Source organism: Pagrus major, chromosome 8, assembly GCF_040436345.1.
Source record: "Pagrus major chromosome 8, Pma_NU_1.0".
Classification (NCBI taxonomy): domain Eukaryota; kingdom Metazoa; phylum Chordata; class Actinopteri; order Spariformes; family Sparidae; genus Pagrus; species Pagrus major.
The window spans coordinates 26609878-26624624 of record NC_133222.1 but is presented as its reverse complement, the minus strand read 5'-3'; the positions used below and the strand labels follow the sequence as shown (position 1 = coordinate 26624624).

The 14747-nt window shown below is 39.0% G+C and overlaps 1 protein-coding gene across 1 annotated transcript; it reads right to left on the bottom strand.

Moving 5' to 3' along the window:
- Positions 1-764: 764 nt before the first annotated feature.
- On the bottom strand, positions 765-13062 carry cstpp1 (centriolar satellite-associated tubulin polyglutamylase complex regulator 1). The gene is made up of 9 exons (XM_073472077.1): positions 12850-13062; positions 12585-12687; positions 11834-11964; positions 10534-10618; positions 9276-9361; positions 8289-8496; positions 3994-4103; positions 2173-2236; positions 765-1960 (listed from the first exon to the last, which is right to left on the bottom strand). Exons 1-9 carry the CDS (start codon positions 12929-12931, stop codon positions 1792-1794), a joined length of 1038 nt encoding a protein of 345 aa, XP_073328178.1. The 5' UTR covers positions 12932-13062; the 3' UTR covers positions 765-1791.
- Positions 13063-14747: the final 1685 nt, after the last annotated feature.

Below are 14747 nucleotides of genomic sequence, written 5' to 3'. Positions count from 1 at the left end.
AGTTGCACATTCATAAAATTTGCCTAAAACATTGACCATCAGGATTTTAACAAACATTCAAACTTGTTTAATGGAAGGTTTTTCTATCATGTGGAGTCCATGGGAATACATTCATTTAGTCTGATTAATTAATTAATTAATTAATAATCATAATAATATAATTAATGCAGACGTTTGTTCGGTTATTACACATGAAGTTAAGGTGAACTTCTCTGTGTGTTCAATATTCAAGTGTTATACATAAGTGAAGTTGGTTATTCCGTCTCCTGAAGTAAATCACACATCAATACATTTAATTTATTCACATTGACTCAACATGATAGACAAAACTTTGCATTGAATGTGATCCTTTATATTGATCTTATGTGACAGAATTAGATGTGAAACTAGTCATTTCCTTCAGTGTATAATGTGGTCTGTGTCTCTGGAGCTGCCTGAGGTAATGTCACAGTGATGTCATCAGGGTAATCTGGACATACACAACACTTTCAAACAGAAAGCCTGTTGGTTTTTAAGAGACAGGGAGGGTCTAATAAAACATTACCTTGCATTCTGGGAAATGTAGGGTCCAGTGTTTTTGGAGTTTAACCAAAACAAGGAACTAAAAGCCGAGATATCATGAGCTCTGCAGCATCAATTGGACCAAACTTTTACTTGTCCCTTATGTGTCCCCCGACTTTCTGGTAATTACTTTTAGACCCCATTTAACATCAATAAAATATCCCATTGAGTCAGTGAGTAACAGAAATCATCTGCATAAGGCATCACAGTTACATCTTTTTTAATCACAGTGTGAGTTAGGATGTTATACATGTCATATCACATTCACATATCAACCTTAATGCCATTCTATTCATCAATAATACAGTCATAAATAAATGAGCAGTTCATGCTGAGCTGTTCACTGTGCAGGTTATGAGCAGGAGGAACAAGGAAACACATTATTTAACAGTTCTTTAACATGCTCACACAACATGTAACAAACAGAGAACATGTATCTGTCATTGCAATCAGTGTTGGACTCATTATTAATACTTTTACTTTCTTCAGGGAACTTAAAGTGTTAATGTCCAGTGTTGTGGCCACCCTTTCAACGGCACCATGTACAGACACAGGAATACAGAAACCCAAGTGTGATGAAATGTTTGTAATCAAGGTTGGTTTGCTAACATCAAGTGCAGCTTTTAATGAAAAATCAAGCATTCTCAGTCAATAATTCAAACTTAAAGAAGTGCCTTTGTTTTTTAATCCCTGTCACTTCCTGTGAAAGCAGCCATGAAACCTGCCTTGTTTTGCTTCATAAGCAGAAGCTAACTGACAGCATCTATAACTACTTTGTTAGTTTCACCTTTAGTTAGTTAAATCCATGATGGTATGATAGAAATCATCACAACCTGGTATAGTTGTTGCACGGGTCAGGACAGGAAGGCTCCACAGCGGGTGATAAAACCACCCATAACATCACTTGTTACCATCTACAGAGCATCAGTGATAAAAAACTGTGGCATGTCATATGACCATGTGCAGTCACAGGACCTGTACATCATCACAGCACATAAAGAACAGTAGTAGCATCTGCCCTGCATGCAGTGATATTCTGTTTATCCCTCACTGCTTCACTGGACAAAGAGAAAACAATAGCAGGGTGGAGTGCTCTCTAATCCACTACGAGTGTGTGGCTTTACATAGAAAATAATGGGCAGGAAACCTTTCACATATGCCATACGGCCACAGTGTGTGCTGGACTTCAGATGGAAGGTGATTTGTCACAGGGTGGTGATAGGTCAGAGGTCAGTTTTCAGAGGAGTCCGTCTCTTCTGTGGAGCCATCACTTTCCACCTCCATCTTCCTCCTGTGGTGGATGTTCCTCCTGGGGGAGGCCTTCCTCTGCACCTCCTTCAGCCCCCCAACAGCACTGCCACTGCTGTTGCTGCCAGGACTCACTGAGATCTGGGCAATTCTGGACAGCATGGGTCAAGAAAGGAGAACAAAGGACAGGAGAAGAAAGGAGACAAGAGGGGACAGGAAGTGAAAGGCAAGTACAGGAAGGAGGACAGAAGAAACAGTCACCCTGTGCAGTAAACAGTATACTGTCTGTGCCTATTGATACAGGTGTGTGTGTGCGTGTGTGTGTGTGTGTGTGTGTGTGTGAGTGTGTGTGTTTGCTTTTACAGTTTGTCCAGTTCTTGGTCCATCTCTGGGTCAATGAGCAGCTCTGCCTTGCTTGGTAACGCCCCTGCAGAAAGAAAAGATTCAGGTTTGTAAAGCTGTTGTTGGGATCCAAAGATGAATTTGTTCATTCTGGGATTTACATCGAATTGTTTGTGAGACCACTTGCTCTTTATCCGTGACAAAGGACTCAATTCCCCACAATCCTCTAGGTCTTCTAACCCAGTTGTGAACTTCTCTCCAAAGATGATCTCTGTGTAGTCAGGTTATTGATCGTTGGCTTTGCCACACCACTAAGTGCAACTAACCACCTTTCTGAACCTGGCACCAGTATCTCACACACTCTTTCCCCAGCCTCGACCATATCACATCTATGCCATTTTTCCATTACACCTGCCAGCCTGGCTCCAGTCGGTTTGACTCGGTGCAGCAGCCCAGCACGGCCTGGATTTGCATTTCCACCACAACTGGGCCCCTCAGTGCTATCGAAGAATCACCGCTAACAAAGTGGCTCCGCTAATTCAGTTACAAACACGTTTTATTTACTGTAACTTCTTCACAAACAATGTTGTGTTTTCACCAGCAGTCACTAAACATGACACAGCTGATCGTGAACATGACGAAACAGTTAAACACAGCAGAGGTTTGAAAGAACAAACAGGATGAGAGAACTAAAGAGATTCAGTTAGAAGCTACAAAAGTACTGAGAGCTGAACACACTGACTTTTAGAAACATCTTTCTCTCAGGTTTCCTGCACAGACATGAGTTGTCCCTTGGCGGCCATGTTGTAGTCTCCTTTGGTCAGCCATTTTGTTTGTAGCTTTCTTTGTCAGTGCCACGTTGCATGGCATTACAAACTCTAGCCAGCATTTTGTTCAGATCTTCCAGACACACACACACACACACACACACACACACACACACACACACACACACACACACACACACACACACAACCCACATGCTGTCTATTTAATATTGTAGAAGAGTGAATGTTGCCAACCTCTACTCCAACATCCTTTGACTTTACTAATTAGTCATAGTTATTAAGTTAATTATTAATCAAATTGACAGTTAAGTATTAATTTATGAGACTGAATCATTCCCATCTTCAAGGGTGGTGCTACCGACGTGATTTCCTAAATTCCCTATAAATGTATCATGATGCCCCAACACTTTTCATGAAAATGCCCTAAATTTGTATTGATTCAAATGATGCTGTGTCATGTGAAAGGTTTCCAGTGATGAGCCCTGAGAATTATTGCCAAATCAACTAATTTTAGCTTATTGTTTTGGTTTTTACTTTCCATCGATTGTTCAGACTGTTGGCTCAACTCTTTCATCAACCCCTGAAGCAAGCAGTGTGCTGACTGTTATTCCGGACATTCTCCTCAGCAGTTAAGATGATTTATTATTAAGGTGTGTCAGCACTTATACAAAAACATTTTAATAGATATTTTTATCGCCAATGCCTTCAGCAGAAAGTGGCCACACCTCTCTGTCTTCTACAGCTGCAAAAAAACAATTCAAGCTATGCTTCTATGTGTATAGATGAACTATTTTTATGTTAAAAGGCTGTTTTCCATTCCATTCTGTTGCCAGCTAAAACTAGATCTTTGGGTGCATCATGGTTATGTTATTTATTACATACAGTGAGGCAGTTCACCAGCCCAGTCTTCAGGTAATCAAACCTCAAGCAAGTTATTTCTCTCAGAAGATAACTCCAGTTGCAAGTCCTCAGTTCCTTGAGTCGAGCCTTAGAGGGAATTCATACCATTCATGATAGTGATAGTAGTAATGGTAATGAGTAATGTTGAACTCACCAACAGTCTGGTTGATGGTCTCATGTTTAGCCAGGCTCATTAGGAAGCCGTAGTAAGACACTTTGTCAGTCTGTCCCAGTGCTTCCCTCATACTGGACCTGGGGGGATGACTACACACAGACACAAAAAATTCACATCAGCTAAAACACACTCGTAACAACAAGTACATGCTACAGTGAGTACTCAACAGCACTCCTGCTTGTGCTTAGCTGCCGCAAAGCACAGGGCCGTCTCATGGCCATTTGGTGGCCCAGGCTGGACAGTCACCAGCACCAGTCAGGAAGTGACTCTTTTTATTCTCAAATCGTTTCAACTTTATTCAACTTCGCTAAACTTCTGGTCATATCATCAACAACACATAGATTGTCAGTTAGTACTATTATCAACTAATCTCCCATTGGTTATAATAATGTTCAAACCTTGAACCTGATTATTGAACTCAACCGCACACCTGTAAAATTCTGTGAGTGTATCTTTTGACACTATTGCGCTGCCATTATTCTTTTGACAGACAGACAGACAGGCAGGCAGGCAGGCAGACAGACAGACAGACAGACAGACAGACAGGCAGGCAGGCAGGCAGGCAGGCAGGCAGGCAGGCAGGCAGACAGACAGACAGGCAGACAGGCAGGCAGCGGACAGACAGACAGGCAGGCAGGCAGGCAGACAGACAGACAGACAGGCAGGCAGGCAGGCAGGCAGGCAGGCAGGCAGGCAGGCAGGCAGTAATAATTGTAATTGGTTGTAATAATGTGCTGTCAGGGTGTTGTCATTGCATTGTGTACATGTTAACATGCTTTCAGCACGTCTTATTAATTGGTTGAATTTTGACAGGTGAACAATGGTTCACATAGAGGTTCCCAAATGGTGTGGCGAGGCACACTGTTGGGCCATGTTCAGGTGGGCCTAGAGATTATTATTGTAATTTACAACATTACAGCAATTAATGAATGAGTTTTCAATTTACTATAGCCTTTCTTGTACACATTCACTTCCTAATACGGATGCAAAATCTATACCCTAAGAAAATATTTGTGTGGATACGGATACAGGTGTGGTGTGAGATTTTGGCTGGCCCTTTGCTGTGCTTTGGACACAAAAAGTTTGAGAAACCAATGCAACAACATTTTGACAAAGTGTGACATCAGATGTAAATGTCACTTATCACATACAGTAGGAATGAGTGAGTACACCATTATCTGTATCTGTATCTGTATCTGTTCAGCCAACCAAATGATCTGTATCTGTATCCCTACTCGTAACGGGGCTTTAACCAGAGGTTAATATTACCTGAAATTGATACGGGTTGATCATAAGTTGCTATTTTACTGAAAACCTCTGAATTGAGCTCATCCATTGTTTTTGACCAAGAGTGAACGAACTAGTTACAGAACAAGTTTGAGAATAAAGAATAAACTTTGTCTCAACATTTGTAAGTATCCCACCGTGAGGCTTCGTGACAACTCCCAGCTGTGTTTGTAGCAACGAAAACTGGATATTTTTGATGGAAAGTCAGGAAATCTCTTTGTTTATTTCTACACAAATCTAAATAAAATGTTAATTAATTATGTGGTGTGTGTGTCTGTAAGAGAGAGAGTGTGTGCATGCAGTCAAACACTTAGGCCAGGGTTATGCAATTAAAATCCAAAAAGGTCTTGTTAGAGAAAATGTCCTGAAGCGAAGGTCCAGAACATCATGGTGACTAACTCGCATTATGATTCAGTGCCATATACAGTATACTGAAGGAGCCAAGTAGTTGTATCAACCTCCGTATGTAGTCAACAACTGAGTGTCAAATTAAATATTAAATTCTATATTTCAACAATATTGTCAATTTTCACATTGAACTGAAGGGATTTTAAATAAGTACTTAAATAATAAATACATACTCTATACTCATTTTGAGTAGCATAAGGGCTGCATTTTAAAATACAATACATAACAGAGAGATTTTGAAAAATTTGCCTCTTAAAATGAGAATGTTAAGATGTGAAATGGAGTTAAAAATGAAAGATAAAGGGAAAATCAAAGTCATCTCTATGTATTTTTTCTAAAATGTATTTTTAACTCCATTTCACATTTTAACATACTCAACCACCTTTATGATAAACAATATCAACACATCTTAGAAGCTGTAAAGCCTTTCTTTCCCTCTTATATCGCACGCCCACACTTTCTCCTGTTCAGTGAGAGAATAGAGCTCCAGCGTTACCTGCAAGAATTTTAGATCTGGGCTGGTGTCGGGTCTTCCTCATACAAACAAGTAGCGGGGATGATATTAATTTTAATAATGTTGATAGTGCAGAAAGCTGCCTTTATTTTCTGTGTCTTTATTTCAGATTTCAGTGGGTTTGTTTACTTAAAAGACTTATGCTTCTTGTGGCGCTTCACATTACCACTTCTCATAATTGCCACATTCTTGACTGTCACAGTCACACTACTTTCGAACGGCCCGTTGGAAGGATGAACATGTTTAAAAGCTCAATTTTTGTGGTTTACTTTTCTCTTTTTAGCGCACACCATATAAAATATCTCTTGTCTTACTTGTGCATTGCTCCAACAGTTTTCTGTCTGTGTGTTTTTTTTTTCACTCACTCGAGATGTCCTGCTTGTCTGAATGGGCCAATTTGATTGGTTGAGCAGCGTCATGTGAGATGATTTACAACACACGCAACTGGTTTGTTAGTTTCCCAGAGCTGCTAAACCAGTGCCGGAAAGGCTGGAAAAGCTGTGACAGTTAATAGAGAAGTGCTCCGTCAAAATGTAATAATTCTCAATATTTTATCAACTATAAGTCCAGGTCCGGACAGGATTGCGTTTGGGTCTGGACCCGGACTGCAATCCACCTATTAGTGACCTCTGAACTCGGCTATGTAAGTATTGATGTATGTATGTGCATTATGTAAGATGGCGGCCTGACCTACCAGCCCAAAGTGTCAGTATTTGACTACCTGTGTGAATGAGATTCAACAATTAACTACCTTTCTCTAAAATCACTTACTGCACCTTTAATGCCTACAATTAACACTTGAATTTGTAGGCTAATACTCCACAATTTTCTATTTTTATGAGCTATAGTGAGGATGAAGTGTCAGGCCAGCTATATAAAGTAAAATAAAATAATAATGTTCTTTACATTGTATATTCAGCAAAAATAATAAGAAAGAAAGCAAGAGAAAAAGAGTGTGTGTGAAGAGGGGGAGTTTCAGATCTTTACTCTGGTTTAATTATCTGTTTAGATTAACTGATGGTGTGCTTTGTGCAAACAGACATGTATATATTCAGCCCTGCGACTATATTCTTGTGGAAAGCATTCAGCTGAGTCAAGATGTTTTACTAACCCAGCAGTGTGCCAATGGGACATTATCTAACCAGTAGTAGCAACGAGTCACAGGCTGTAAGTTGTGACTGCCACGTGTGTGTGTGTGTGTGTGTGTGCATGTGTGTGTGTGTACAGTGCAACAGAGCTGCAGGCATCAGGGAGGAGGCAGAGCTGTGTGAGTAGTTTGCACAGGATGATGTGGTCACAGCTGATGATTTTCTTTCATCAAACTTTGAATATTGAAACATTCAACTCGTATAAATGTGCCCATAAAAAGTATAACAGTGTCCTCTATGGTTCATCATCCAAAATACTTTAAGAACTCCAGTATATCCAGAACTCTGCTGCTCATCTGCTCACTCACTCCCAGACCTGTGACCACATCACCCCTGTCCTTCAGAACCTCCACTGGCTCCCTGTCCCTGAGCGAATCCACTTCAAACTTCCCTCAAATCCCTCAAAACACACCTCTTTAAAACTGCCTACAACCTATAATCCCCTTTATGATATGTCCCTGTATGTGTTTTTTGTTTGGTTGGTGTCTTTTATTTTATATTTTATATAGTATTTATGTTTACACTCTTTATTAATTTATTTGATGTAAATACTTGCTGCTGTTTTTATCCTGTGCTATACTGAGCCAACTGCAATGAAATTTCGTTCTGATCTGCACTGTAAGGTGTAATTTGAATGACAAATAAAGAAAGCCTACTGTCTACTGTCTACTTTTGTGACGTCTTTGAGTATCTTAAAAAGTGCTACATAAGCTTAATGTATTGTTATTATTGTTATTACATTATCCATACAGGATACTGGTTTCAGCCGAGTGCTCGGCTCATCCCGAACATGCAAAATATTCCTCTCTGTCAGTGACATGTCTTCTCTTGTAAACACAATATAATATCAAACGGCAAGTTTGGAGAGAGTGTGTGGTCCCAGTGAGTGATTACTGGAATGTGTATGTGTGTCCTACCTGTGTTTGAACCTGTCACAGAGGGCGTCGATACACTGAGCCAGAGTGGACGGATCCACCCCATCCTGCTGCTGCTCCTCCTTGTCGTTCTCATCTGCAGCCAGCGAGGGGAGCTGCTCAATGGAGGTGGATGTGGGGACGATGACAGTGTTGGGACTCTTCCCTGATAACAGATCCTGGTAGATCACCAGCACACTGTCCAGGAACTCTACAGACACATGAGATAACAGGCCACATTTAGCGTTTTGTTACATTCATTTATTCATTTTAGTGTTCAATAGTCATTAGTTTTCGTAGCTGGTAGTTTATTTAAAATCTAAATCAGAAACAGCTTTATTGGCCAAATATGTGTACATAAATAAGTTATATATATATATATGTGTATATATGTATGTATGTATATATATATATGTATATATATATATATATATATATATATATATGTATATACATATATATATATATATATATATATATATATATATATATATATATATATATATATATATATATATATATATATATATATATATATATATATATGTATATATATATATATATGTATATATATATATATGTACACAATCACGGCTGGTGCCCCAAGATGAATTGAATGCAGGCTGAACTCTGTCAGTCTCAGTGTAAATACTGATCATTTCTTACAGCTGAAGTTGAGCACAATCACTCTCCTTCATCTTTTGCACCAATTAATGCATTAACTCATTGATGGACAGGAAGGTTCCTCAACAGAGTGTTCATTTTTCTCTCTGCCTTACGGACAGCGAAGATTCTCAACAATGAGAATTTGACCCCATGATGGACTATCTATTGTCAAGACAGACATATTAAACACTGGTAAAACAAAGTGGTTTTTAATAGGCTCCATTTGGAATATCACCAACAAATTCTCACTTTAAAATTACTCTAGGAAGGAAAGGTTACGGACACACTGCAAACAGACAATTTACCACAGTAGTTTCATTGTACCTTGGTAGTAGAACTGCAGCTGGAAGGCATAAAGGAAGTCAGAGAAGGACATCAGACAATCTATGGCATCGTCCATCAGAACAATTCTTCAGGACAAGAAAAGAGAAAACATCACAATTAGCAACAGTCTACTGTCAACCAGTTAAGTCCAGTTATAAGCGAGTCATTAAGGGACCCAACTACTTAATCAAAGAAAAAACAGTATGTGCATAAAAATGAAAAAATCTGAGTGGTACGCAACAGGAAAATAAATAGAAAAATACTGGCTGTATGTATAAAGGGCACAATGACCATAAGATATTACACTTACTTGTTAAGTCTGTTGTAACGTATGCACATTAAACACAGCTTAAATACATGATGATGACTACAATTTAATACTACTACAACTACTTTAGATGATGAAGGTTCTCAGTCATCCAGGTCATGTAAACTCTCAGTGCTGTATCGTAGGCAATTGGACTTGTTTCAGTTTCTTGAAGACGTTTCACCTCTCATCCAAGAGGCTTCTTCAGTTCTAACTAACTGGAGAGGAGCTGCAGGCTTTTAAACTCTGTGTGGGAGTATCTTTACAGAGTCGTTAGGGCCACTTGTGGGTCACTGACCCAACCGGCCTTCATGTGGGTTTCTAAGGCTAGGTGAGCCCAGGTGTGAATGGTTGTTAAGCTGTCTGGGGAGGGAACTCAGTACAGCATTGTAGGTGGGTGATAAGTAATGTCTTAGGCCACCTCCTCTGTTCAAAGACGGTCGTTTCCAGTTTTACATAGATGGATTCTTTAGCTCCTCTTTCAAACCATCTGTCTTCTTGAGCCAAGATGTTTACATTGTTGTCCTCAAAGGAATGATGTTTCTCCTTCAGATGTAAGTGACAGCAGAGTCTTGACCTGAGGAGTTGGCTCTCCTGTGTTGTGCCATTCATTTATGGAGAGGTTGTTTCCCCCAAAGTACAAATCTGTGCAGTCCTGGCTGCATTGAACAGCATAAACTACATTACTCTGTTTATGCCTGGGTGTTTTGTTCTTAGGATGGACAAGTTTCTGCCTTAGTGGACAGCAGAGTCTTGACCTGAGGAGTTGGCCCTCCTGTGTGGGTCTCTGTTTTGTAGTTGCAGGAAGTTCATTTGATGTTGATTGTATATATCTAAATTATACATTTTAAAATTATTATATTATACATTTTATATACATATAGATTTTTTTAAATGCATCAAAGGGAAAGAGTACAGTGTGCTGTCTGTGGTGTGTCTCAGTGTACTGACCTGGCTGCAGTCTGCACTATCTCTGCTGGGAAATCTGGACACAGTAACTGCAGCAGAGACCTGTACTCCAGCATGGACAATAAGTCTGGGGTACAACAACACATACAAGTCATTTTAGCTGCAGAAATGTAACGTTGATGTCAGTCAAACCAACCAGTCAAGTGGGTTTTTTTAAGTCAGTAAACTAATATTTGGCAACTAATTACAGTAAACTACTGTATATTTGGTGTGACATCATGTGTTAAATTCACTGTCTGTAATAAGTCGGACTTTACTTACACTGAACAAAAATATAAACACAACACTTTTGTTTTTGCTCCCATTTTTCATGAGCTGAACTCAAAGATCTAAAACATTTTCTATATACACAAAAGAACCATTTCTGTCAAATATTGTTCACAAATCTGTCTAAATCTGTTAGTGAGCACTTCTCCTTTGCCGAGATAATCCATCCCACCTCACAGGTGTGGCATATCAAGATGCTGATTGGACAGTATGAATATTGCACAGGTGTGCCTTAGGCTGGCCACAATAAAAGGCCACTCTGAAATGTGCAGTTTTGCTTTATTGGAGACGGCTTATGGTAGAGAAATGAACATTCAATTCACGGGCAACAGCTCTGGTGGACATTCCTGTAGTCAGCATGCCAATTGCATGCTCCCTCAAAACTTGCGACATCTGTGGCATTGTGCTGTGTGATAAAACTGAACATTTTAGAGTGGCCTTTTATTGTCTCTGGATACGACACGTATACGATACGTATACGACAGAGTGTTCCAGTTCTTGCCAATATCCAGCAACTTTGCACAGCCATTGAAGAGGAGTGGACCAACATTCACAGGCCACAATCAACAACCTGATCAACTCTATGCGGCAAATGGTGGTCACACCAGATACTGACTGGTTTTCTGACCCCCCCAATAAAGCAAAACTGCACATTTCAGAGTGGCCTTTTATTGTGGCCAGCCTAAGGCACACCTGTGCAATACTCATACTGTCTCATCAGCATCTTGATATGCCACACCTGTGAGGTGGGATGGATTATCTTGGCAAAGGAGAAGTGCTCACTAACACAGATTTAGACAGATTTGTGAACAATATTTGACAGAAATGGTTCTTTTGTGTATATAGAAAAAGTTTTAGATCTTTGAGTTCAGCTCATGAAAAATGGGAGCAAAAACAAAAGTGTTGCGTTTATATTTTTGTTCAGTGTATAATAGAAACCCAGCCTTATATAGAGAAAGAGGCATTTATTTAATGATTATCACAACATTATTATCGTCAAATTTTTGGCTCTCACCTCCACTCTTGCCGATCTGTCTGTAGCACCTCCAGAAGACTCTGATGAAGGAGGCTCTGTTATGAGGAGTGGCCCTGATGTAGTTATACTCCCTGAAGAGAACGTGGTTACTGTTCTTCACACTGCTGAAACTACAAACACACACAAATTAAAACAAAGAAGCAAAATTCCACCTCACCTCTATATTCATGTAATCAGTTGGCTAAAAATTATGCATGACAGTCTGACTGTCAAGAGAAATGAGGTCTAGTTATAAACTACATTTAGCACAAAAGCAATAGAGGACAATGTGCATCACTGGCTGTCTGCATCACATATACAAAGAATACAAGCGTGCAATGTATATCTATTTCTAAACGAGTTAAGATTCATCTGCACTGGTTTAGAAGAAGTTGTCCACAATAAAAACAAAGAAAAGTCAGCCACTGCAATGGTTACTGAATGAATATGACCATATTCCAACCACGACCTGTTTTGAAGTGGGAACAACTAAAGTATATAAAGTACAGCTATAGGATTTTGAGAGGTTGATAGAGATTTTTACATGATTTTCTTTCACTGAAATATTTGACATGAACTGGGAAACCCTAGATGACTAGGAATGGAACGACACAAATGTAATTTAAAAATGCTTATTTAAGTCTATGTCAAAAAGTTTTAATAGGGCTGCTGCCCAGACCTACAGTGGAACCCTCCCTACACATGTAGCTAGAGAGGTGACTGAATGTCTAACACGTTTTTGTGTACATACTATTCAGCGAAGTAGCGGATCACCCCAAACTGGGTGTATTCCTCTTTATGTTCCAGCAGCTGGGTCACTGCATCACTCAGGTAAAATAAGACATTACTGTCCGCTGTAAGGAAAAACACACACACACACACACACACACACACACACACACACACACACACACACACACACACACGCATAATCAAACACGCACAGATGAATAAGTTAGCTGGGAAGAGTTAGCTAAAGAGCTCGACTGCTAACCCTGCACAGCTAACACACCTACCGAGGTATTCTTCAACGGGGACGGTGGAATTAAAACGGTTCATCCTGCTCGTCCTTTCAGCAGATAACGTTGACATTAACATTAATAAACTTGAGGTGTGTGTAGCTATAAGCGGCGACCTCTCTAACTATGTACACAATTTCATAATTTCATTTCTGAAGCCTTAGGATTTTGCTAGCTGTCAACGCACTGACTGTCGTGACATGGTGGACATCCATGGAAACAGCGCACTGTTGTGAGTTACATCAATTACGAGCCCCTGAACAACGGACCATCTAAAGGTTCCTATGCTGTTTTCCTTTTTATAATAATAACAATATAATAATAATAATAATAATAATAATAATAATAATAATAATAATAATAATAAATGAAATATGATTAGCTAGTAATAACCTTTACTTGTGGAGTATAGTATAGCAGCAATTAAAGTATCCAAAAGTAGATTGTGTGTCATCAAATGTTTGCATTTGAATCCTTATTATATTATATTGTATTATATTATATTATATTATATTATATTATATTATATTATATTATATTATATTGAATTGTATTGTATTATATTATATTATATTATATTATATTATATTATATTATATTATATTATATTATATTATATTATACGGTATTGCATGATTTACTATGATATGATATTACCCTATATTCAAGCTGGTTGTGTTGGTACTGGCGGTTGCAGTTGCAAATGACACCCCTCATTATTAACTTTCATATTTATCAAGTACCACAGTACTTTGAAGTAAACATCAAACATCACTGTTTATTTCCTCTATCCGGCTTGTGAGAGCTGTCAAGTTATCTCTCTTTGGTACTATCCTACTTACTATTTTAGTTATTTTAATATGGTAACAGCAGATTCATGTCTAGCATGGCACACCTTTTCTCCACAGTATTCAGTGAATACTTTGCACAATCAGGCAATCGTGTTTTGCAAAGTGTTTTGAGTGTTAGTACACAATGTTGAACGTAAGTTTATCTACAGTGTCATTCTTTAAACTGAAGTGCTCTTTCTGTACTTGACTAGTGTCTATTGAATCTGTGTCTAAAATAAGACTAACATATGTGTGTCCTGCGCTGATATGTTGAAGCTGAGAATTTTACTGTACTATGGTCTTTCACTGTGTATTTAATCGAATCACATAGGTGTAAAGGCAATACATGAAATAGACCGATAATAGAAAGCTTTTTATTGTTAAACCTCAGGTCGAGGGAGGGTTGATTTCAGAGCAGCCAATCAAATATCATTCAAGGATAAAGATGCATGGGATGGTCCAATCAGTAGAGGAATTTCAGATTTTGGGGGCGGGCCATAATTCAAATGCAACCAATCAATGGCTTCGTCCAGTGACAAATAAGAAAGCTCATTAAACTATCGCCAATGAATAAAATGTGAATGCGTGAAGCTATTGTTTATGAGACACGATTGAATTGAACAGTCTGTGGAGTGTGCTGGTGTTCCTATGTTTGTATTAGAGTTTTCATTCTGTGAGACTGTATATAAAGTCTATGGCCATGAATCACACAAGGGTGATGTAGTCAGGGTGGTGCCCCTGTCTCCGCCCTCCTCTGTCTCTCCGCCCTTGGAGGCATTTCAAAAAACTGCAACAAGTTGGACATAGGCATGGCGATAGGACCGGAAATTGCTGTTCGGCTACGTCAAAAATAAGAGCTCAAAATGTCTCAATTGCACAAATAGATACATAAATAAATGAAACTATATTCCAAAATGTCGACTTACTTAAGGTGCTCACGAATACACGATAACGTTAACTAAATCGATACTTTGTGTTAACCGAGAAACATCGTAGCTGTCAGTTTTATTGCGAACCGGAAGTTGTATTTTGTCTTCGCAGTGACAACGCTTGTATAAAGATCGG